The sequence below is a fragment of the Atractosteus spatula genome, chromosome 13, assembly GCF_055471065.1.
Source record: "Atractosteus spatula isolate fAtrSpa1 chromosome 13, fAtrSpa1.hap1, whole genome shotgun sequence".
Classification (NCBI taxonomy): domain Eukaryota; kingdom Metazoa; phylum Chordata; class Actinopteri; order Semionotiformes; family Lepisosteidae; genus Atractosteus; species Atractosteus spatula.
Genome location: NC_142718.1, coordinates 20,006,952 through 20,032,883, shown reverse-complemented (window position 1 = coordinate 20,032,883; position 25,932 = coordinate 20,006,952). Strand labels below are relative to the sequence as shown.

Genomic DNA, 25,932 nt, shown 5'->3' with positions numbered 1-25,932 from the left:
TGCATTTGAGGTAATAATTTCTTGTTTGCAGTCCATTGAGCTCACCAAATTCCCTGAGTTCACAGTACTCTTTGGCACTTTTTGCCTATTCTTGGGGTGTTTTGACTTCAATTGTGTCTTCAGCATGTAGAGTACGTGCTCAATTTGGATTTTTTATCTGGGCAAGTCCATTTCTATTCCGAACATTTTCCTCTTTTTACTCCTGATGAATCTGGTTTCATTGGCCATATGTTTTGAATCATTGACATCCCATATCCTGAAGTGCCACCCAATTATATGAAAGCATTTTCTTCTACATAAGCAGACATTTACAGCATTGATTCTATCTCACCATTAGTTTAATCAAAAAATGAGTGAACCAGTTCCAGGGGTGGCCATTCATGTCATTACATTACCACTTCCATGATGAGGTGGTGCTCTTTGGGACCTCTGCAGCTCCCTTCTTTCACCACCCTTTAACATTCCAACACTTTGCAAAAGTAATATCCCGGTCTTATACAGTACATCCGCAAAACAGCCGTTAAAAAAAAAAACAACTTTGGACTTTCAAGTAAATTCTAATCTGGCTTTTCTGGTTTTTGTACTGATGAGAGGCTTATATATTGTAGTGTAACCTTTATAATTCTTCTTCGGACTTTCAATTTTGATACCATTACCCCTGCAAGCTAGAGACAGTCACTAACAGTTGTTTTAGACTTTTTCTTGACAACTGATAATTTCTATGTTCAGCTTAAGATACTTTTCTTGGCTGATCCAGTCTTGGTCAATTAGTAATTATACCTGTGGTTTCGTTCTTCTTCTGTGAACTCTCTGAAATAGATTTAATGAAAATTGAATTCATGAAAGAGGTTTTATGAAAACTGGAATGAAAATTCCAGTTTAGACTTATTCTAATACATTGGGATGGTACTGTGTTTTTATTTCATTTAGCCTGCATTGAATATTATTAGGAATAATTTGAATCTTTCAATTTGAATTCTGTGAGTTTATCAAACAACCAAATTATTCCTAAAATAAAACATACTGAGTTAACAATCAAGTTTACTTGACATTTCTGTGTCATTATTTAAATATGAAACTCAGCATTTTAATATGAACATTTTCAGAATTTATAAATATGACACTAGCCTTTTAAGACCATAGATAAAGGCTTCTAAAATACTTTTCATAAAAACACAGAAAGGTTTCTAAACACTTTGTATTGCAAGGTTCTTTTGAAGGTACTAATTAAGAAGGCATATGGTTAAAACAAAAGATAAAGGTTAATTTGTAAACAAGAGATGGATAAGACAAGAAATAAATGTTCCAAATATTTATTGGTAAACAAGGAAGAAATAAGTTTTTTCTGAGCTGGAATTCAAAGAAAGAAACAAAACAGAGGCAACATTTCCTCCACAAAATTGTGCTCTAGTGGTGATTCAGCAGACACACATGTAAAAGACATAAATTTGTTAGTACAGGTCTTGTGGCACTGAATGTCAATTCCATTAAAGAGCTACTCTTCAAAAAAGGGTAAAAGAAGGACTGATCATTTAGAAATTGAAAACTATTAATTTTGAAAAGAATTTGTTCATCTTGGCAAAAAAAATCTTATCCAGCTTCCAGGCAGGAGTTTAGGTCAGTGGTTGCAATCAAGGCACCTTTTGACATGAATAGAAAATGTATAAATCTGCATCAGGAAATCACATTAGATATATATATACTGTATATTTCACTCATTAATAACACTTAGGTCACATTAAAATAAAAATCAAGAAAATGTCTAATTGTTTGAAAACATTTTCAATAAAATATTGGATTAAATGATAATATATAAAAGACTCATTATACAAAACTCAAGGAAAATGCTTATGAGTTTAATTAAGTGATTTTCTACAAGTTTTGAGATCATTTATTCTACTTCTGTTGTTTTGTAATAGAATTACAAATTTCACTTCATTTTAAAAGACAATAGTCATCTACATCGTCTCTTTTTTTCAAATTAAAAAGAAAATGCATTTTGTAAATATGCATAGAAGCACTTTGTTTTTATTTTGTTTTCCCCAGATGAATTGTACAGGATTATTATAGTTTTCTCTTTTTATTGTAACTCAAAAAAACATTTTTGTATTCTCATTTTAAAAATGCTTTGAGTGACAGTTGGATGCATTAAAAAGCAAATAATACACCTTTGTGGCTCCTGTTCAAACTAAAAACCAGATTTTTATTACCAAATAAAACCAAAGAAACAATGTATGTATTAGCCATTTGCGAAGTTCTTTGGTAATGAATAGAATGTAATGAATAGAGTATTTGATGTTTTATGGGGTCTTAACTATAGGCATTTTTCCTAATCAACTGAGTATTTATGTGCACGTGGGCTACTTTGTAAGGTATCATAACCTAAATATTATAGTAAAGGCCTATGTAAAATCAGCAGATAGACCTGCTATTCATATATGTTAAAAACATTGGCCATTAACTACTATCAAGATCACTGAACTTGTGCAGTACTTGGCATTGTTTTCAGATGTTCTGGGCACAAACGTGTGGGTGGCTTCTCCATCATTACTTGGAAATATGTATAACAGAGCTAGGTGTTGTACAGTCAGTCAGCATTGCACGCATATATATGCAAACATACCATTTTTTATATAGTCAAACCCACTTAATATCACATTTGTCAATGTCAATCGCTTTCTCCTAATCTTGCTATCTGTCAGCACTTCATTAGTAATTCCCCTAGATAATGCCACATGGTTCTTTATAGTGCAGAAGGGCTTGGAGAACAGGGTTATTTTAGCCGCCAAAAAATCATGCATTCATTCTTTAACACAAGGCTCAGTGACAAATCTGGCAGTGCTATCCATTGGCACAATAACAGTGTCGAGTTCTGTACACTAGTACCGAAAGGAGAAGTGCAATGTGTAGAAGGGATGTTGACAGCAAAGTGAGATTAAACCATCTTGGTAGAAAGGAACGGAGTGAGGTGCAGTGATGAAAGACAACATATGGTTATATTTCAATAACAAAACTATTCCAATCTTAAAGATTTCTCTTTTTCGGCGACAGCCTGAATAGCCAAAGGAAAAGTTGAATAAATAAAAATGGAACTGGGCCTGAACAACAGCAGCTGAACAAATGAAGGACTACATTACCTTAAATAGCTAGAAAACTAGTTGCAATACTAAAAAGGAGATCTAAAAGACAGTTCTATGTTGCTTGTAATGTACTCTGTATCAATAAAATACAGCCAATTTTGTAACCTTAAAAAATTATTTCTAGTTTATTTTTGTGACTTGATTTTCTGCATACATTTGCCTTTGCCATGTCTCCCTGCTCTTTATTTTTTCTTGTGATATCATGGAGGTTTGACTTATATGTTCCAAACAAAACTATAACATACATCTGTAACTTGTATAACTGCTTCAAATCCTGGTACTCCATAACTTTTAGAATTTCCAGCACTTTTTCTCAGGAGGGTTATTTTTGAGAGGCCATAGGAGGCTGGGTCTGAAGCCCAGTGATGTACTGCTTGCAGCTGGGGTCCCCTCTCACCACAGGAGATCCTGGGATCGGCTTTCCAGTGTGCTGGTTCACACACCAGCACTCACCTCTTTGGCCATTTACAGACATCTTGCACTGAAACACAGGAAAAATACAAGAGCTTAATTAGGGATATTATATAGTCAACAGCAGGGGTGTGAAAATAATGTAAACATGGCAGAATCCCAACTACTGCTATGAAATGCTATGGCAAATTAGCAGTGAGCCATTAGTATTGTAAAAAGATGGTCAGAATTGAACTGGGTAGAACACATTTGGGAAAACAAATACACAAAGTATTTTTTCTATAAAGGCAGGGATATGGAAAAGCAAAATTTCCAGGAATTACAAATTATTACAGGAATAAAATGATGACTTGCAAATTATTACACCTTAAATTTGATTTATTGATGTCTCCATGAGCAAACAGTATTACAAATATAACATGCAAATTAATTTCTATTTGCTAAACTCACACTATGACACTTTAGTTTCAAGATTAAAAAAACATCAGTGATCAAAGATCAGTGAACCTCAATTTTTAAAATGAGACATGGGACAAACTAGTTTCATTTAATTTTCAGAAGGTTTTAAATGTCCCTGGAGTTATACATGAAATATATTCAAGGTAAATATGATTGAAGAGTATCACCTGTTTCAAGTTGTAGAGCCCTTGTTTGTCACAGTTGGGGATGTGAAGTGCATACAGGTACTCCAGCGGACCCCTTTCATCACTGAAGGGCATTTTTGAGATCCGTTCAAGAACTCGGTCCAGCTCCTGTTGGCACTGACTCTGCAGAGAAAGAATAATCACTCATTACATTAAAACAGAAATCAATCAACATGGTCTTTTGAGTTTACTACTATTTTCAGTTTTTTTAGACTTGTGTCTGTTATTAATTAAAGTCTTCAGACATATTCATCTGACAATTATAAAAAATATAATTGCTCTGTACCAGAAGAGGGCACTACAGTACTAAGTACATTAAGCAAAGATCTTGTTATAAACTATCCTCTGCCTCAACAAAGGAAAAGATCTACCTTATAACTACAGTCTCTATACCACAGTTTCTATGGTTTATGTAATGATACACTTTTATCATATTGTTTTTAGTTTGGTGAAAGATTTTGTAACCTAATTTTGCAAACAAGTAATTTTATCCTCTATCCAAAATAACCCCAACCCCCAACCATTTCATTCATACTAAAAATGGTTATTGAGAAAAATCTGCTTCACTTAAATGTCTAAGCAAATTGTCACAAACAAAATCCTTTACTGCTTTAATGTATTTTTAGTTAGTAAGCACAGTTTACACTGACAGGTTTCAAACGAGGCCTTTTGGGTTCTTCCTGTAGTCTGTTTCCTGTGTGCATCTTAAGGCTTAGCCCTTTGGTATGCTGTCGAACTGCAATATCCTTTGGACTCAACCATTGACCGTTTGTGCTCCTCTCCTCAGGCTGGTGGTCCGTCAGGCTCACCTCTGAGTGGTCCACCATTTCTGCTATTTAAGAAAAAAAATGATATTAGGAATTAAATGGGTTTTTTAACCATGTAACTAAGCTATGCATTATACGGCAAAAATGTAGCTAATTTCCAACGTACCAACACAATGGGTAATAAATCACTATGACTGACTTACTTTTTTATGTAAGGTATTGGTTAGAGTATTTACTGCCTCTTTTACAAAAAGAGGGGAGCAGAATAAGAGGAGGTGTTCGGAGCTTTGGAGCAGGGATTATATGAACTACTGAAGCTTAGGTGAAGCAGTTTAATATCTCAATATCCAAAGGGAACAAGTGGAAACTACAGAAAAGGCTGGGAACAGGACGCACTTCTTTATACAAAGAACAACCAGTATCCTTGCTGCCTGGTTTAAATGGGATCCTTAAATCAATTAGCTATTAGTCAAATGAGCTTAACAGATCTCTCACAGAGAGATATTGGCTAGCATATTAAGAATAATTTTCAAAAACCTCAAACTTAAAGCACTAATATGTACAAGTAATCAATAATTTGTAGCGGTTACCTCTACAAAATACTGTTACATTGTGTTACAGGACAAGATAACAGATGTTCTTCAAGATCATTACTGCTTTGAAAGGTTCTGAATTAAAGAGTTTAGCTCTTAATTACACACTGACATTTTCTGACGGTACAGAAAATTGCTCTCTCCCTCTTCTCTGTGGAATATATTTAGAAAATCAGTTATCACTTGCCAAGTAGTCTTCAAAGGGGACAGCAGATACTCTCTGAAAACATTTCAGTGCTCTTTTCAAGTATCAGTTTAAACAACTGAACCCACTTGATAATGTATTTTGATGTGGACGACCTGCTGTATAATATAATCATTGATGCTTAGAAAAATGTAAAACTGAATAACTGAAGTAACTCATATTTAACAATTGTATATTATGGTTTCTTTCCAAAACAAGAATTGAAGCATTTCAAGCTGACTTTCAAAGAGGTTTTGGTGATTAATAAACATGAGGTCTGTATAAAAAATTACGTATGCTTTGGCTTCACTCAGCATGTTAATATCTCCATGCATAACCATGGTTACATTTCAGATCTTGTTAGTGTTTCAACTGCACGTACTTAAATTGGGTATATATGATCACAAGTATGTTTTATCTAATCTATACACTCCCTTGTTCCTTTAAAAGCAAATTGTTGCTTGCTTAATTTTAAGTAAACTCTTCAATTTTATGAAGTTAATACCAATGTTCCTTTGTGAAAAGCACATTCATATTTTCTAAAGGATGCAGATTTGCCATATAGTGATTTCCTCACCAACATTTCAGATAATCTGCCTCACAGTATACAGTAAACTGTGCAGGATGTGTAGGATGTATGTAGAAGTATTCATGAGTAGGACTGTGTTACAGTTTATTTGCAATATTTAAAACAACACCAGCTGGCCTACTGGATCTGGAGTTCCCCCCATTTTTTCATCTCTACACAGTTACTGAAAAATCTAAAATAATTTAGGCCCTTATGCATTACAGGCCAGTTTCTATCTTGTTCTTTCTTGCAAAAACTTGTGGCAGCACAAAACTGAAAATCAAACATTACCATCTATTGTGGAAAAAGTATGTAAACCCCTTGGATAATGACCTCTGTTAAAGGGGCTAATTGGAGTCAGGAGTTCCAATCAATTAGATGACATTCAAGTGTGAGTATGAGGTGTCCTGCCCAATAATAAAAACCCACAATGTTTTGTTACCAATAGAGTCTACTCTTCACAACACAGATTTGTCAAAGTGAAACATAACCTGATCAAAAGAGGTTCCAGAGGACCGCAGAAGAGTTGATGATGCTCATAAGGCTGGAAAGGGTTACAAAAGAATTTCTAAAGACTTAGTCCTTTCTCAATCAACAGTCAGGGAGATGGTGTACAAATTAAAGAAATTCAGTACCACTGCTACTCTACCTAGGAGTGATCATCCAACAAAAATCATTGCAAGAGAGAGCTGTACAATTCTCATAGAGGTGACAAGGAACCCCAGGGTAACAGTTAAGTATCTGCAAGCGTCTCTTGCATTAATGTCTGAGTCCACAATAAGAAAAACACTGAAAATGTGGTGTGCATGGGAGAATACCATGTGCAGGACTTATCAGCAGCTACAGGAAATGTTTGGTTGTGGTCTTTGCTGCTTAAGGAGGTTCCACTAGTTACTAAATCTAATAGTTCACAAACTTTTTCTAGCATAGACAGTGAATGTTTAAATATTGCGTTCAATACAGACAAGAAAAGGTATGATTGTGTGCTATTTGTTTATCTATCATTATGACAGAAATTGTGATCAGAACATTTTATGAGCAATTACTGCAGGAATTCAGATAATTGCAAAGGGTTCACAAATGTTTTCTTGCCGCTGTGTGAACTATTTTTTTAATGTTTCAGATCCACACACAATACAAACACAGCTCTTGTCAGGGTGGTCAATGATTCATTGATGGATGAATTTTCAGCTTCATTAACTACTGTAGTCATTGTGAATTTAACAGCGGCCTTTGATAATATTGTTTGGAACACCAAACACTCTAGTATACTCACTATACAGGTGTATCCGTCACTGTTGTTCACCGATTCAGATCCAATTTGAGTAAATAAAAACGGTTATAAAAAAAACATATATATGGTTTTAAATCTGATGTTAATTTTTTTCATATTCACTTGTGTGTTATGGTGTCTGCTAGGACTCTGACCTTGGAAACATATTTTATTTAGTAAAGATATATGCTACTTATTGGCCATATATTTCACAGGGATTTATGAATTTTCATTGCTATAAAGATGATATTCACATTTACCTGAATAATCCTGATATAACTCATTTTTGTTAGTCCTGCACTGATTGCTTCTGATATCCACGTTTTTTTCAGAGTTTGGTACCATCCAACCTCAAAGATGTATTTCTGAATTACATTTCAACACTCAATGTACACTGCACTAATTCCAGTGTACCCATGATAAGATTTCACTCCATGGGTGATTGAGCATTCTGTTCTGTAACTCAACTGTGGAAATTTCCAGAATTGTCAGGGACTGATTCTTATTCACAATAAACAATTTTATTTAACATTTTTAATTTAGTGTGACACCATGCCATACTGGTTAGCATTGCTGCTTTGCAGTGCTGGGACCCTTGGTTCAATTATGAACCTGAGGTACTATCTGAGAGGAGTTTCTATGTTCTCCCTGTGTTTGTTTCCCACAATCCAAAGACATACTGCTTGGTTAATTAACCTCTAGGAAATTTGGTCCTGGTATAAGTGTGTGTGTGTCTATGTCTGTAAGTGCCCTGTGATGGACTGGCATCCTCTCCAGGGTGTATCCTGCCTTTGGGTTGCTGGGATAGGCTCCGGTTCCCCTGTGACCCTGAATTGGATGAAGTGGTTAGAAAATTGACTGATTTTTTTTTTATTGGCTCTGACATTTTAATAGCATGATACATTTGTTTATTTGTTTTGTAACATTATTTGGAATATTAAAGGTGTTGCGTAAATAAAATATGTATTATTTATATATTTATCTTTTATACAGTATGTACTTTATGTATATATCTGTACGAATACCAAAACATTGGCTCTACAATTAAAGTACATTTACGTAGCATATCACAAATACAAACTGTCTTGAAAATAGTAACTTGCAAAACTATTCTCGGTCCTTTAATATGTGACTCCCTTTACTTGAAAGACAAGTCTTCAGAGGTATCCCTGCAGTAGAAGATCTAGTGAAAACACTTTTTTCAGCAACCTTTATGATGTTGCAGTGAAAGACAAAATATAGATTAGAGCAAACTAATTAAACTGACTTGGTAACTTTTATAAACAGCACCCAACGTGGACTGACAGTAACTCTAACAACAATTGCTGCAGGTGTTTCCTTCTACGCTAGACACAGACATTTCTGGATATGCTCATAAATGTGGAAATATAAATATTGTTCATAAATGTGCAATAGACGAAAGTAAGGGGATAATATTTGTCCCCCAGAATAAAGTTTAGATTTTGCTTGCTGAGTAAAAAAGGTTAACATTCTTTTGTCTGGTTTTATCGTCTGTACCTCTGTCTGGTTTTAGCAACCCGAGCACACAAATAGACATCTGCTTATCTACTCAAAAATAGATACAGCAGCATTATGTCCTAAACAATAATTGAAATGGCTTACACTGATGTCATCAAGGTGTGTAAGCACAAACAAAGCTATCAGAATGAATGAATTCCTAGTGCACTGTCCAGCCAAGAACTGTGGTTTTATACTTCACACCCAAATGGGGAGAAAGTGGATAAGAATAGTGTCTAACTTTCCAAGCAATAAGCAATATTTTCAGAACTTGCCTCGTTTCAAAATTTGTTAGCAGGTAGTTTTGCACCAGACATCTGTCATTTAATATAATTATAAGTATCCATTGTCTTCATTTATATTTCCTTGGCCTGCCTCAGATGAGCCTCAATAAAGGCAAAACTGCTGTTTGTGGTTGCCCACTTAAATATATGCAAAGCAGTATTAGAAGTCTTTTTAGATGGTTCTACTTTCTAAAACAGTGATAGAGCCAAAAGAAATATTCATATATCTCATATTTTGTGTGACTTCTACATATTCTTACACTTAATACCACCTTAATCCTTAATGGTCTTCTTACAAGCTTGCATTCATTACAGGTAGGAATATAAAGTAGTTGTTTTTTTCTTATTACAATGTTATGCTAAAAACAAAAGAAAAAAAGTAATAAAGGATTTATCATTGAAAGGAAAACAAAAGACAATTTGACAATGGAAAAGGTGAGGGGAAAAAGAGGGTCTAAAGATATGAAAATCTGAAAGATGAGTTTAACAAAATGCAGAAATATGTAACTGAATGGAGAGATTTAGAAAGACATAAATTGATTATTGGGAGTGGGGAAAGATGTGAACCTTATTTAATTAAAGAGATTGCTTTCTGATATCATTCTGGAATAGGATTCTTTGAAATCCTGTATGTCCCTTTGAAAGGACACTGTCATAAAGGTTAGTGTAATCATGGTTGGGAAATGTAAAATGAGGAACTATGTCCCTGACATGGCTATCTGCAACCTGAAATGGTTGGTCAGTCATCTTCCTATTTTGCTAATGTAAATGGATGGGCACTTATTGTAAGAAATGGATAAATTAGATTGCTGGACACACATGATGCTCATGGGTAAGGCTATTGTGGACAAGAAGAACTGTGGAACCAGATTACCTGGTTACTGGTATGAGCTGATTGAGAGCACAAAGGGTGTTAGGAAAGAAGGTAAGGACAAATGCTATGTGATTTCAGGTACAAGAATCCCCCATGAATTTTATGCTCTGTGACATTCATATCTGAAAGGAAAACATTTTAGGTTTAAAGTGAAATTTAAAGGCATGCAGAATAGAAAATAATTATTATTGATATATGTACAGTATGTACAGTGGACATAGCTGCATATAGAAGTGGTTACCTCACCATCAAATTCAAATCATGTGCTTTTTTCCCCTTGGATATTAGTATCTAAAGTGTTTCAAAGTTATATTGATACATTTCTAATTACAGCACATGTGAAAATACATAACTGTAAACCGTGTACGTCTACAGTCTACAACACAAGACGCACTGTGAGAGACAGTAAAAACATGTTTTGCCGTGTGGCAGATAAATCATTTAAATATACTACATTCTTAGGCACTGCTCTTCTTGATTCATATTCAAAGACTGATGTTAAAGCAGTTGCATTCATTAGGGTTTCATGTCCTGTTTTTGTGACTGTATACTGTCCTCCATATTTATTATGGAGGTCCGTTATTAGAGGTTATCATTTGTCTACATTAAATGTCTCTCCACAAAATCAAATGTCTGAGAGTAAAGTCAAAATTAACTGGTCTAAGCTTTTAACACACTCATATTCCTTATCTGTTCCTGGTTATCTTAGCTGAAATGGAAGATGTGAGCTAGCTACTACATTCATAAACAATTAGCAAATGTCCTTTAAAAACACACAAAAGTGAACCCTAATGTCACCTCCTATTAACAATATGAGCAAAACATTCAAGTTAAGCTTAAGAAATAACCTGTTGATAGCAAAAAGAAACTGGATATAAATATTGGTGGGATTAGTAGAAGTAAAGCAGAAAAGGTTTTTATATAAAAAAGGGAAATCAGATTTTGTGTCAGATGAACTAAGGGAACTGGGGATGCAAACCAACAATGCAAAGTTAGGGATCCACAAACTTGATTCAACATGATAATGTTGAAGAATTAATATATTTACAGATTTGATTGTGCCATGTAGAAAAGAGTCAGGCAATGCGTTGTTCTTTGCAGCCTCTAGGTTGCTTAAAGATAAAGTTAACATGTTCTTAGAGTTTGTTATTTGAGGTAAGGGGAGTGAATTTTTTGTTAGTTGAACCATAAACAGTGAATGAGATTTTGGTCCATGCCTGTCCTGAACCTCAGACATAACCCTCTCCACTGGAAAACTAAAAGAAGACATTGATTGGAATTCCTCCATAGTTTACTTTTTTGGTTAAGCATTAACAATTAAACAATCTTCCATAGTCCCATTGAACTACCCTCAGGAAATAAGCAATTCTTGAATTCATACTAAAATGGCAACTTTCACAACTTCGTACCAAAAAATCAGCAGTTCTTCTATTAAAACAATATAAATGGAGATTTTTTGCTAGCACAACAGTGTTATGGATTGCATAAAACTTGTAAAGGAAACGCTAGAGGAGAAATGGAGTCAGTGGAAAAAATCTATATGCTGAAAGGAAGAAGTGAACGCAAGTTTTACTTCAAAACATCACTTTGATGTTCCTTCTGTGATTGTTTCTGTATTACTGAAAAAATCTAGCAAATCTCACTTGGGGTACAGTATAATGTCTGAATTTGTTTAGAAGGCAACATGGCAACATGGAACAATGCTAATTGCTCTAACTGATCATTTCAGTATGTGCTAGTGACCTTTATAAGAAAAAAATCCCCTTACTAATTAAATCATTTTACTAAGCCATTAAATATTATGTGTATATTAGTAGCTTGGAATATTATTGACAGAAAATTGTACAGTATAAAAAACATCCAAAAAACTGAAACTTGACAATAATTTTATATGTCAGTCAGAGATTCAGGATGTAGGATACTTTAAGTTACTGAAAGATGGGGAATTGAAAAGAAATGCACAAGGCTGAGCTAGTTACTATTCTATCTGGATTTTTATTTATTCAATTAAACATTCTTCAGTTGAAGGTTCGTGTCCCCAGAAGTGATGTTTGGATAATATGACAGGATCAATGCCTTCTATGTTTTTAAAATGGGGCCTCCTTTTGCATCTGTTTGCCAGCACAAAGAAAGGCAAAGGTGAATTTAGTTTGTTGTGAGCTTATCTGCCTACAGGGCAAGAGACTTCAAACAAAGTTCTTAACTCAGAAAGAAAATAACAAGGGATGTAACAGGGACTTAATCTGTTAAGGTCAGATACACAGGCTTGGTGTTGTTTTGATTTTTGGTTTAGATATTTTTATTGTATTTATATGTTAAAATTAGTATTTCCTTAATTTGATTAATATTCGGAACATTTAAAATGTTACATCACAGATTCTGAACTGTTTTTAGAATGCCAGTGCTGCTTGTAAGACATTGTTAGTGTTATCAGTATAATGATGGCACATAATACTTTGAACGTAAAAAGCCCACTGCCACATTTCTCAAAAGGTTTGTATTCTAAACTTTGTGCTCTTCCTTTTCTTGAAAAAATATTAGCTTTCAAGGTACAGAACAAAGAACCGGGACACTGAAGGAAATTACTGAAGTATGGGTACTTTGTTTTGTATATATTTTTTTGGTTTTCATTTAAATGGGTACTTAATTTTACTTCAAATGTTCCTTATATTTTAAATCTATGTTAATCTCACTGGCAGTTGTACCGCTGTATTATAGCGTTTGAATATACTTGGAAAAACTTATCATCTTTAATAAGTAGTGCAGAAGGTGGGTATCAAACCTACAATTTAAACTGTCAGAGAGAAGTGGTGTAGAAATTCTAAACACTTTTATTATGTATTGAGGATGTAACAAATACATTATCATTCTGGTTGTGGTAGTATAAACAAATAAGTGGGAAGTAAATAATGTCAGTATAATTCTCACTGGTTTGCTCTCATAAAGCATGGATGTTTCTTCTTCAGTGTCTTTATTTTTTTCCCCTCTGTTTGTTCTCAGTTAAAATATCACCCAATATAGAAACTATTTCTTTTTCCTTTGCACCTTATTCTAAGCAGTTACCACAAAGCAATCTCGGGTGCTAAAGAAGGGCTTTCCATTTTCTTGCTGACGAAGGGGACTTAAACTTGCAGGTTAATTAGAGGAACGAATGCAACCTGCCGAAAGCATTTTTAACTGAATGTGCAGTGCCAGCATATTTCACACAGGTTTGTCTAATGTGTAATTACAAATGTATATACGAAACGCTTATTCTGTGAAATCATAAATCATATTCCTAGGCTTGGAAATGTTCCTTGTGAATCAGCAGGCAGACTGTAAAGTGACATTTCATGTAGGAACAACTTATCATTTCATTTTTTTTAACATAGGCTAGATCCTGAAGGGAAATACAATGGATTGCACATTGTTCACTTCCTTCAGAATACACTTGTTATGTATTTTTTTCTTGTAAGAATCAAACATTGAACAAACTAAAATTTGTTTTAAATTAACACAATTTAGCACAATTAATTTGGACAACGTTAAATTACCATCATAAAACTTTCCAGACATTTCCTTTATAAACATTTCCAGCTTTCTGTAAAGACTTAAATTAATAATCTTTTCTGCTGATGTCCATTCATTTCTAATAGCATAGCATTAAAATAAAACAATCATTAATTTCTTGTTATACTACTAAGGAACTTGAAATATATGGTAAACAAGACCAAACTCCCATTCCATTATTGCTTCCTAGTCACTGACCCTTATCCCTAAAATTAACATCCAGTTTAAATTACATGAATTTTTAATCACACCAGTCAGGATAGAAGGCAGCTACTGGTTTATTTAATGGTCTGTATGTGTTAGTATGTGTGTATATTGGTCAGGGGGTGATAAATCATCTTGTGTTTTTATTTATTTTTTCAATATCAGAAACATAGTCATTTTCATTTAAATAAGTGCTTCACATAACAAACATTAAACAATACATGTTAGTGCAAAGTTGTTCTTTGAATTTTTTTAGGTACTGTATACATTCTAAACATACATATTTTGTTGTAAAACCATGTACTATTGCACCATCTCTGTAAATGTTTGATATATTATCAGTATTAGAGTATGACCTGGTCAAATGTCCAAGGTTAAAATATGGGTAGATGGCTCCCTTATTTTCCACAGAAAAGCACAAATCACATTATTAACTTACAACTGTGAACAGTTAAAAGAGACCTTTATATCTCTAATGTTTCAATAAACCCCCTTGGGTACAATCTGTAGCGCATTACACTGTATATGAAATAAAATGAGCTCATCTTAAATTTTAAACTGCACTTTGCAGAACTGGAAGCAGTGTAGACATAAAAATTCATGGTCACGTTTTGGCTGGGTCAAAAATCTGAAAATGTAACAAAGGCAGTATGAGAGAAGTCTGAGGAACCTTGTGTTGATTCATTGCATCAATGTAATCCTCTGTTTTTATTATTAGTTTTTGTTTCCTACATTATACAAATGTTCCATCAGATACAGTACATCTTGAGAAGAGTGATCTCAAAATCATTTTTAATGCTATTCATACAAAAAACAAAAACAATAGAAGGTTTTTCTTGAGTTTTAATCGTATTAGAGAGTGTACTCTTTTTTGGGTTAACAGCTTGTTCCCAATGCTCACAGAGGGATACACATCACATTTTATAACACAATTTTCATACAATATATTATATGATATACGATATAATCTATAAAATATATGGTATTTAATACGCTATTTAAATTATTAATATGATACAAATAATTTATTTAAACAAGAACTGAGCCTTTGATTGGTTTTACAACACATTAAACACTTCTGTTTCTTTCAAAGTAAAATGACTTTTATAATCCATGTACAGTATGCCCATTCACGTATTGCTGTCCCCACTGTTAAAGTGGCTTACAGCTGCTGCCAAATCCTAAAATACTGTTTGTTTCAATATTGTAGTCTTACATTATCTTATTTAGTTGTTTATACTGGCAGCTGTACAACCATAATGATTCAATCTGCAACAAAAATGCCAATATTAAGCATGGTACATTTTAGTAAATAAGGAAGATATGTATGTATTGATTATGTATAATTATACTTATATGTGGCTGTGTAAATATGTAGTTTCTAGAAATGACAAGTGTATATGAGTGTGTTTCACACTCAATTAAGCATTAATCGATGCAAAGATCTTCTTTTAATTACGTGCAATAATAATAAGAAATTATGTTGATTGTGTATATGTCTACTGTTAAGTCTTAAGTGACTTAACTAATGAAGGTGGAATTCCAAGCATCAGCTGAGCCCAGTAATGCAGACATCATCAGTTTTGAGTCTGGGCTTCGTCATCAGCAACTGAGACAGAATTCACTTTCTGTTAGTGCAAAATTAGCTGAGACTCAATTGGGTGGTCAGCCTCCAGATGATCTGGAAATCATTGGGAGTGGTCCATGTGGGGATATCGGGTTCCTGTGAGACCTGCAGTGTTATCAATGAGGGCTTTTACCTATTGAATACTAATTCTTCTGTGGGCAGCATGGGGTTCAGAGTGTGAGAAAGGGTAGATGGCTTGACTGTCGACTGATATCATTCTGACTGATGTCATTCATCCATCACATAACTGCGTGAGACTCAGTGATTGATCATTGGTAGTTTCAATTCCAGGGGTTTAGAAAGAAAAAAACTAGGCAGTTCCAAGATTGACATATATACTTAGAATTAGACCAATAACTGTATATGCTTTCATTTGCTGTAAATAATCTGGCACCTTCCTTTGAATGTAAAGACATGTGTTGTGAGATCCAATCATTTCTAGCACCATTTAAGAAAAAAATTAGTAAAAATTATTATCTATTTGACTTGCAAAAAATGAATTCTAAGATCTTCAGGTATGTCAGTGTAGACCTATAATATAACATAAAGCTTATTAATACACATCAGTTCTCCTCAGCTGGCAATCAAATGACTAATCTTGAATTTGGGCAAATATTTTTATACTATGTTTTTTTAAGGCCATTTAGTATTAGTCCGTAACCCAATTAATCACGTACATATTTGTTTGAGATGTGTGCATGTTGTATGTGTGTGCACTGAGCCTTCCATTGTTTTGAATTCCTCCCCTGTAAGGAATGCTTTTAGTGACTCAGCTTGAAAACCACAGCAAGCCCTGCAGAGTATTTGTGTGGGAATGACTGACAGTTTTAAACCTTTTTTCATCACCTTTATTTGTCTTCAGGGGGTGAAAAAAATGCCTACAGAGAATGGTTTCAATTTTTTATTCCTCTAGATCTTTGAACCACCTTACTGGCTTTGTATTGCACATTAAATCGCAGGTCTGCCTATGTGCAGGTCTTGACATACACTCACAGCCCAAGGAGGAGAATGAGGCTCTCTCCTCTCACCTGGTAATTACACCCCGCCAGGCTTTTAAGGACACCTCAGGTAGAAGTAACTGTAGTGGTGTGCATGTCTGAATGAGTAAGCCAGGAGCAAGCCGTGGCACATTGGCTGCCATGGGGTTTGTATTGCAATTATAAGGGAGGATCCTCTAATCACAGACAGTGCAAATGAGAGAGCGAAAGAAAGAAATATAGGAAAACCTAGAGTGTGAAGAGCAACCGCAATGTCTGGCATGCAGTGTCTCCTGAGAGCTTAGAAGCTTAGCCAAGAAGAGCTCTGTGCATTATTCAGATAAGAGACCTCCAAACATCTGAAACACTATACCTTGGAATTGGATGGACAGTCAACACCTGATAAGAAGACTCCAACTTACATTTTATTCCTTTCACCATTGCCCACAGTTATAATATTTCTATCATTTAAGATAAGCAAATTAAATAAACTACATTTCAACACTGAAAGCTCATACCCTGTTTCAAAACTTGTTCAGCTTGCCTTCATCTATGTTCTCATTCATTCCAAAAGACAGTAGTCAAATTAGTCTGTAAATTCTGTAATACACTTTCACGTGAATTAGGTTAAATTAAATAACCAGCTATCCATCCATTTTCCAACACTTTATCTGATACAGGGTTGTGGGGGGAGCCAATGCCTATCCCAGCAAGCAACGGGCACAAGGCTGTATACACCTGCAAATTGCAGGGCACAGACACAAACACACACTCACATCTGTGCCAATTTTCCCAGAAGCCAATTAACCTACCAGTACGTCTAGAGAGCAGGAGAAAACTGGAGCACCTTAAGGAAACCCATGAGAACACAGGGAGAACATACAAACTCTATGTACTGTAGATAGCACCCCAAGAATTGAAGCCAGGGCCCCAACCACCGTGCTACTGTACTTCCCAATTTAATAATGTTCTCATTAAATTCCTGCCTTTAAATCATCAATAATGTGTAGGATAGACTAGAACTCCAAGGTAAAAATCAGACCGATTCACATTGGATTGCTTGGGTGGCCAAGCCAGTCCTTTGCCATAGATATCAGATACCAACAGATTGTTCTAACATTACATTTAGTGAGATCAAATTGCTGTGAAAGATGCTATAACATCTTATGTGGAATTCTTAAAGTCTTTGGCTACTTCTACATCTAAGGCTACATTTTGATGTGTAGCTAACATAGCCTTTATATTGATCAAGCACATGCCCAGTTTCAAACCAATGAAGAGAGGTGCTTTCTAGTCCCTGTAAGAAGAGTGTCGAGAGGTATAAGCTTTCTACAAAAATTCATTTATACAGTTATGACCAAATTCACAATCCAACAATAATTGTTGATTATACACTCTCCTTTTTCACATTTTACAACAGCATCTTTCACAGCAGCTGTTGAGTTAGGATTGTAATACAAGCCTTTAAAGATTCACTTTCTAATATTTTTTTTTATTTTTATAGGAAACATCTCTGGTCTTCACTTGGTACTTTGCATATCAAAGTTTTGAATACTCATAATAATCTCATTGGTAAAAACCTACCCTGTACATTATAGTAAGAACTGCATTTTTCTGAAAAGCAAAAAGAAACCAGCTTGTTGAGGTCCAAATTGCTAGTTCCGCATTAAGCAAAACAAATGTGTTAAAAGTTAAAACAATGTTTCAAACTGACACAACTGTTGTGGAACTTCTGAGTTATGGTTCCTATCGTCTGTGAGGAAAAATATGGCTGAACAGAGATCTTACAATAAATATTGTTTTCAGAAGCTGAAATTAAGACCTATGTGGGAGTAGCACCTCTCCTTCTAAATGCATATTACCAAATCTATTTGCTAGGTGCTGGGGACTTTAATCTGGATTTTTCATTTGTGATACATTCTGTAGCCTACAGCTAATGACTGGAGATGACAGACATATGCGAGTATTTGAGTGAATGCAGTTTATTTCTCACCTCTCCTTACCATATTGTCTAGCCCCCATTACAAATCTGAAAGTTAAAATCTTAACCTATACCACAACACAATTTGTATACTGATGTCACCCTTATGATTTGAAACTGTAAATTAACAGAGAAAACCACAGATTACTTAATTGTAACACAACACTACATGTTATATTACAAGAGTGTATCTGTTCTCTTTAAGCACTTTCACAGAATCCTACTGACGGGTAAAGTAGATATACATTAATAATGATTTTACTCATTTAGAACCCAACACATCATGTTATGTTTTGCTTGCCTATGTACCCAATAAATATTTGTTTCATCACTGTTTAAGCTATCGCTTTAAATAGGTAATACCTCCAGCAGCCATATCACCCTGCAATTCACATCTGACATCTCAATGAACCTAAGCAGGTGTGAGCCCAGTCATTACCTGGAAGGGGACCTCCTGGGAAACACTAAGGTTGCTGCTGGAAGAGGTGTTAGTGGGGCCAGCAGGGGGCACTCACCCTGCAGTCTATGTGGGTCCTTATGCCACAGTATAATGACGGGGACACTATACAGTAAAAAGGCACGGTCCTTTGGAAGAGACGTAAAACAGAGGTCCTGACTCTCTGTGGTCAAACCGCAGAGCATTTCTCGAAGAGTAGGGGTGTAACTCTGGCCAAATTTCCCATTGGCCTTTATCAGTCATGGCCTCCTAATAATCCCCATCTATGAATTGGCTTCATCACTCCATTCTCCTCCCCACTAGTAGCTGATGTGTGGTGCACTATGGCTGCTGTCGCATCATCCAGGTGGATGCTGCACATTGGTGGTGGTGGAGTGGAGTCCCCATTACCTGTGAAGCGCCTTGAGTGGAGTGTCCAGAAAAGTGCTATATAAGTGTAAGCAATAAATACTTTCAACTAAGTGAAATGTATGACTTCAGCGCACATGTAAAACAGCACACTGCAACTCTTACATATGCCTTTCAAATATCTATTAGCATCCCATTCTACCTTACTGAAATCATTAAAAAATGATTAAATGATTACTTACTGAAATGCATTTTAAAACAACAGCAGAAATGGCCTACTGTCACACTTATTTAACATTTACCTGTTTTTACTATGTAAAAAAAGATATTGTGTTAATGTACTCAGGTGGTAGGACCAGCTGCTAATTTATGTGTTGTACTAATGACAGGTAGAGCATGTTTTTACTTAATGCTTTATAAACTTTAAAAGATGCTATAAGAAAAGTAATTATAGCACACACTTAAAGCATTTCCCACAAAACATATAGCAATTAAAATAACATATAAAAGACCATAACAACTCAGAAAAAAAGCATAAATGTCCTTTTCAATGCCACAGTTAAAAAAGAGACTGTAGTCATAAGCAGAAAGAGAAGCTATAAAGAAGTGTTTTTGGTATGAAGGATCAAGGGTTACACTATAGGACATATACAATATATTAACAACATATACAATACACTAACTTCAAATCATGTCTGTTTTATAATATCTGAATCTCTGCAATAATTTTGTCCAATTATCCAAATAAAGGTATGCACAAAATGTATTTGAAACTTCAACAGATAAAAGGTAGAGATTGAAGATGAAAATGCAAGTGTCCCTAATGTAATTATAACAAAAACACTACCCTATTCTACATTTCTGTTCTGCTAGAGATATGAAGACATAATGGATTGGAACGGCTTTAAACCTCAATTAGAGGGCATATCAAGATGTTTCTTCAAAGTCCAACTTTTGTTGAGGAGATGTGCCTCAGTTCTACATGCTTATGAGAATTTTGCTGTATAAATAAGGAGACCATAAGCATATGTGACTTTTTTTGTTTAAAGTGCCTAGGAGCATTGTGGAAACAAGATACTTTTGATAATATTTCTTTCTTTTAAAATAATCCAGAAAGAAAAAGAAAATGGTGTGTGTGTTTGGGGGGGGGGGGGGGTGGGGGTGGGATGAAGATCAAAGATGTGATGTACATAAAAAAGAATACACTGGCCTTCGCCTGCTGAAGATCATGCTGGTATCATATGATGTCAATTAGGATCATTTAGTGACCTATGTACTGTATCTTCAGGTGGTGCAACAAAAATATATGATCTCATAATTTATCACAATAATCTCAGTATTATTTTTTGTTTCTCATATTTCTTGTTTGAAGGGGTTTGGCCTGGAATATGTTCTCTGATTTTTGGCACCTCACTTGCCAAGAAGCCTGGAGACAGTGCTAGTTTTGGCTCCTAGTACAGGATTAGCATTTAGAGCTCAATTCAGTAAAAGATCAAACATTCAATCATATCTATTTCAACTCTGAATACTATTAAATTGGATTATATACTACTGTATACTGTATATATACTGTATACTGTATCTTAAAATATATTAAGAAGTTTAAACTTCAGTTACAGATACTGTAGATGTGACCCTTTTCAATCAAATTACTTTTTCTCCATGAAGATACATTTCATTACACCTTCACTCTACAATATGAGGTAGTGCCCATTTCCCAATTGGTTATTGACCACGAATCTTCTATACTCATGTTTCCGCATTCTTCACAGTCAATAATAATTGTTTTGAAATTCTAAGAAAAAATGTTTCTGGAGTGCCCCTGAGATAAATTTGGATTTGTTGAAACTCTCCATTGTATTACGGTTTCACATTCCTATCGTTCTGCCCCACTTCTAATTTTCATTTAATTTTTTTTTCAATATTCAATTCAATTGTTAGTCTTTTCTTGGATGATCACCTTATCTGTGGATCTGAAGATGGTTGATGAAGCCAATCTGGTATAGACAGACTCTACTGCGTTTTGCATGTGTTACCAATTAGATTAAGAAGTCCGGGGTTGATGACCACTTTCACAACACTCTGTTTCTAAAGTTACCATTTTTCAGTTTGTTATCATTGTACAGTATGCTGAAATATCATTCCTGGCCACCTGAGGTAGTACTAGAAAATAGTTTCTAACCACGTGGTGTCCATGTTGCACTGAAAACTTTAGGCCTTGTGGACATCTTTGAAGAGCTGTGTCTTATCTTGCATATGATCATCCAAGTGCTGGATGTTTGCTTCTTGTAACTTCTACATTCCAGCCAGTACATGACTGGAAACAGTTATGCTCCCACCATGATTACCTGGCCACTAAAAGGTTTGGTAAAAGGGGTGGAAGATTTTGCTTTTAGTGAAGATGTCTGCATGATGCTTAATTTAGAGAAGTCGTTGTACACCAGCTGTTACACACCTTTCCTAAGAATGCTCTTGAAAGACAGGGGCCTTGATCTAATGGCAGGGATGGCTGGATGACATGCCTGCAGCCTTCATTTACTTTCTCCGCTAGGGAGATTTTGACATTGTCTTCCACCTGTTCTGCCATTCAGCCATTCAAAGTCTTTTTGCAGAGTACTGAACTTAGTAACAGCAGCTCTTAATGTCAGTAAAGGTTATTGATCAAACCTTCACAAGTTGATTAAAAAGTTGGGATATGAAAATCTCCTGGCATTTCTCCTCATATGTCCAGTTCCTTTTTAACCACAAAGGGAGAGTGCAGTGAAATATATGGTTTGTGAACAGACTAAGAAATTTCTGATGAAAAACAAATTTGCTTTCAGCTTCATCTCAATTAACCATATGTCAAGTGACACCTAGCTGGATGAAAGGAAACATCATCTTAACGTGTGTAATTCAGCACCAGTACATCCTGCTGAAAGCTGTTCCAGGACTCATCACACACAATCAGGTAGCCAACTGACAGTAACTGACTGACACTTTTGCTAGTAACAGGAAAGTGTAATACAATTTAAAAAGAATTCCTTTAACCTCTATTTTTAATTAACAACAGTATACCTTTCATCTCTGCTTTTTGAGAAGCTACTTTTAAAGGTGCAATATAAAGTTTATTCGTACTCCTCTAAAAATACTGCTCAGCTTCACCTTAATTTAAGGCTTAAATACACAGATACATTAGCTAATCAACGGCCTGCTAGATGTATTGCTATTGAAATAAGATATGTGGAAAAAACGGTCTTGATAACATACAAGAGAACTGGAATAATGTGCATTTTTTCATTCTATAATGTTGTATTTGGATATATCATTTAAGCATAAAAAAACAAAAATTAAAAGCAGACCAGCAATTAATGAATTGTATTTATTTACATCTCTATTAATGTATCTATGTTAAAATACTGACAGAATAACTAATCTCTGTCAGTGATATTGTAAATTACACTAATTCATTCCATACGCTCGATGATTAGTTGTACAATTTGTTTTGTATATAATCCACAGGATAGTGAGGTCAGTCTTTTGCGTATCACACACATGCAAGATGTCATGTCTTCTATTCCATAAAATCAGTTACAGGTACTGTAAGTTGTGAGCCCCAATAAATTATTTGGATTTGCTCAACCTTTTTCATTCGGGAGTATGAATTTGTCATACCTTAGAGTAAAATATGACATTTCTGCTCAATCAAACCTGTCTTTTAAAATATGGATAAAATGCACCATTTACTGGTACCTTTTGTTCATTGCATCAAACACTTAAAATATAAAAAACAAAAAGTAAACTGAAATGAATTGAAATGTTAAAGCACTGAAGAAACTGAGAAAACACAACAGAACAAACAGTTCAGACCAAAGTGATAAGTCTGTTTGTCTTTAGAAATACAGTGCACTGTTTTTCTGGTTTCATGATGTAAACATGCAAGAAAACCAATTGATTTTTGAGTATCCCAGCAGAAGCATTGAAAGAAGCAAATAATTTTCTTTCATATTATAACTTCTTATCTCTGCTTTAGGAAATGAAAGCACAGTGGGCAATGTTATTATTGGCTGTGTAACACTAATGTCTCAGCCCTATTTCTGCTGGCCAGGGATCCATGCATGCAGCTGTTTCAGATTAATTAGTAGTATTATTTGTGCTCAATTAAATCAGCTCATTTACACTTTACAAACTAGACTAGTCATTACACCTCAAAGGCCTGTTCTGCTTTGTCAGGGAGTCAATGTAAGTGACAACAAAACCCCTTTTATCTCACAAAGTTCACTTATCTGGTGGAAAAAAAATGCTATCAGAAGAGTCAGAAAAAAACACAATGAGGCTGAAATGTATGTACAATTTAAACACAATTAGCTTGTTTGAAACAATTACATGAAAGAGGTTGTAAGGAATGGTAACAAGACCAAAGGCTTTTAAAGTTGTCCCGAAAAGGGTCTAAATTCTTATTTGCTCAGTAAAGTAAAAAATCTTCAGACCTTACGCAAACGTTGAAGGAACTTTGGAAATTTAGCATGGGATACATCTGTCGAGATTGTTCTGTGTATTACAGTCGACTCGGAGAATAAACGTGTGTTTATAGAACGAGGATAACGTAATAAAAAACAGGAAGCAGATTATAAAAACATAAACTTGCACGACTCCTGTAACAAAAATAATAGAACGATACCACTTTTTTTCGTTAAAAATGAAATTATACAGTACGTACCACTACCAGTTCCATGTTCCTGGCTCCCAGTGCCTTCTCCGTCTACTCTTCGACCGCAAGTTCCAGATCCCTTCACCAGCTCTTCCAGGGGTAAATCGGAGTCTGGCTTTGGGTAACAGCGAAGCCCACTAGAGCATCTTGGGGTGTAGACACCGCAGGATTCACCCTCTAGTCTAGCGCACACGGGACAGCAGCCGCAGCCGGGCTCCCTCACAATCTCCAAGCAAGTTGTCACAAGCTTCGGACAGTCAGCCTGCCGCTCAGCGGAGCAGACGGGACAACGGAAAACCAAGTCACCTAGTACGGTGCCCGAGAATGCCACTGATGCCAACAGTAAGATGCTGCCAAAGAGAGAGACCATTTTGCCTTTAGCAAAATAATAATGGGTCCAAACTAAGTCAGAGCTACTTCAGGTGTAAAGCTGAACTGGAGGCGGACAGGTGAAGATCAGAAATGCAATCTGCAGGGTCCTATCAACTGACGGGTTCGTCTATCTAAGCCATCTAGCGAAATGAACATAAAAGCACAGGGTCTGTAAATGGGGTACTTGTACCCGAATCAAAAGACATTGTATGGTGGTTGAATATGGGTTATCTAATTTTATTAATGCCATCTATGTATTAGCGTCATATCCTCACCTATTAGTGTAGTACAGCAAATATCATTTTTTAGTTTTGTTTTTTAACTTGTTTAAAATAAGTATTACTTTTTTATAAATAGACTGGAAGTGTAGTGGTAAAAAAGGATTACGTAATTAAATATAAGGGGTTAAGATTTCATTTATTCTCAAGAATATAGGTCTAGCTGTTGCTTTCTTTAAAAACAATTTAATAATTACCCTTTACTTTTAGTTTTTGTAACACATAAATTCTTTCAAAACACCCAAACTGTCTAATAATTCATTACTGTACTGATAATAATTTAATCACCACTAATACGGTAAAGCATTCTAAATCCCTTTCAAGTCCAACGCAATACTTTTGTACATTAAGAGATAATGCCTATAAGTAGTTAAATGCTTTTAAACATTGTAGAATATGTTGTAATTAATATTAACATTTATCCAGGTAATTATCATATGATACTTAATTGAAACCTACTAGATTTGTTGCAAAACTTGTGAGATTCTTTAACAAAAAAATAAAGATCTTTATATTATGAGGTAAATACCCCCCCCCAAATTAATGGTACGATCATTCCTTTGAGACACTGAAGTGTATATTCTCTTTTGGGAGCCACAAGATTAGAGTGGTTAAATTCTGTTTGTTGTGTATTGATTACCAAGGAAGAAAGCTTAGCCACCAGAACACTAAGCCACCAGAAAAAGCTTCTATTAACCCATATAGTACGGCAGTTCATTTTTTTTTTTGCCCTGGAGACTGATAATTGTTGATTTAAGCTTACAAAAATAGCTCCTCAATCTGAAACTTAATGCTCCCATGACAGGCTTGCAGATATAAATGAGGATTATTTTGTTTTGTGGGTGTCTACTGATTTCATGGCATTTATATGCTTATGGTTTGCTGCCAGTTTTTCTTTGGAGAGTTTTAAAGAAAGAAGGACTTTTGAAAGTCTAGTTTAAGCAGGAGTTAGATGGAGTTGGTGTTTGTATAGAACCTCATATGTCATTTAAAAAAAAGAAACTGTACAAGAGCAACCTTACAGTTTTATAAATATAGTTAATGTACCGCATCTGCAGAGAGACCTTTTAACTGACTATAATTTGTAATGATAAAAATGATAAAATCACAGTTATACATCACAGATTATCAAACAAAACTGGAAAATATCTGAAGGCATTAAATGTATTACATGTATAAAGCTGATATAATAA

At 34.9% G+C, this 25,932-nt stretch overlaps 1 protein-coding gene across 2 annotated transcripts; it reads right to left on the bottom strand.

Moving 5' to 3' along the window:
• Window positions 1–1,297: 1,297 nt before the first annotated feature.
• On the bottom strand, window positions 1,298–24,590 carry LOC148821855 (insulin-like growth factor-binding protein 2-A). 2 transcript variants are annotated; one of them, XM_088930342.1, is made up of 4 exons: window positions 24,099–24,590; window positions 4,846–5,027; window positions 4,178–4,318; window positions 1,298–3,621 (listed from the first exon to the last, which is right to left on the bottom strand). In XM_088930342.1, exons 1-4 carry the CDS (start codon window positions 24,457–24,459, stop codon window positions 3,463–3,465), a joined length of 843 nt encoding a protein of 280 aa, XP_088786468.1. In that variant the 5' UTR covers window positions 24,460–24,590; the 3' UTR covers window positions 1,298–3,462. The 2 variants fall into 2 exon arrangements, with proteins under 2 accessions (XP_088786468.1, XP_088786469.1); XM_088930343.1 differs by having other exon boundaries at window positions 4,846–5,024; window positions 24,099–24,532.
• Between the last annotated feature and the right edge of the window lie 1,342 nt (window positions 24,591–25,932).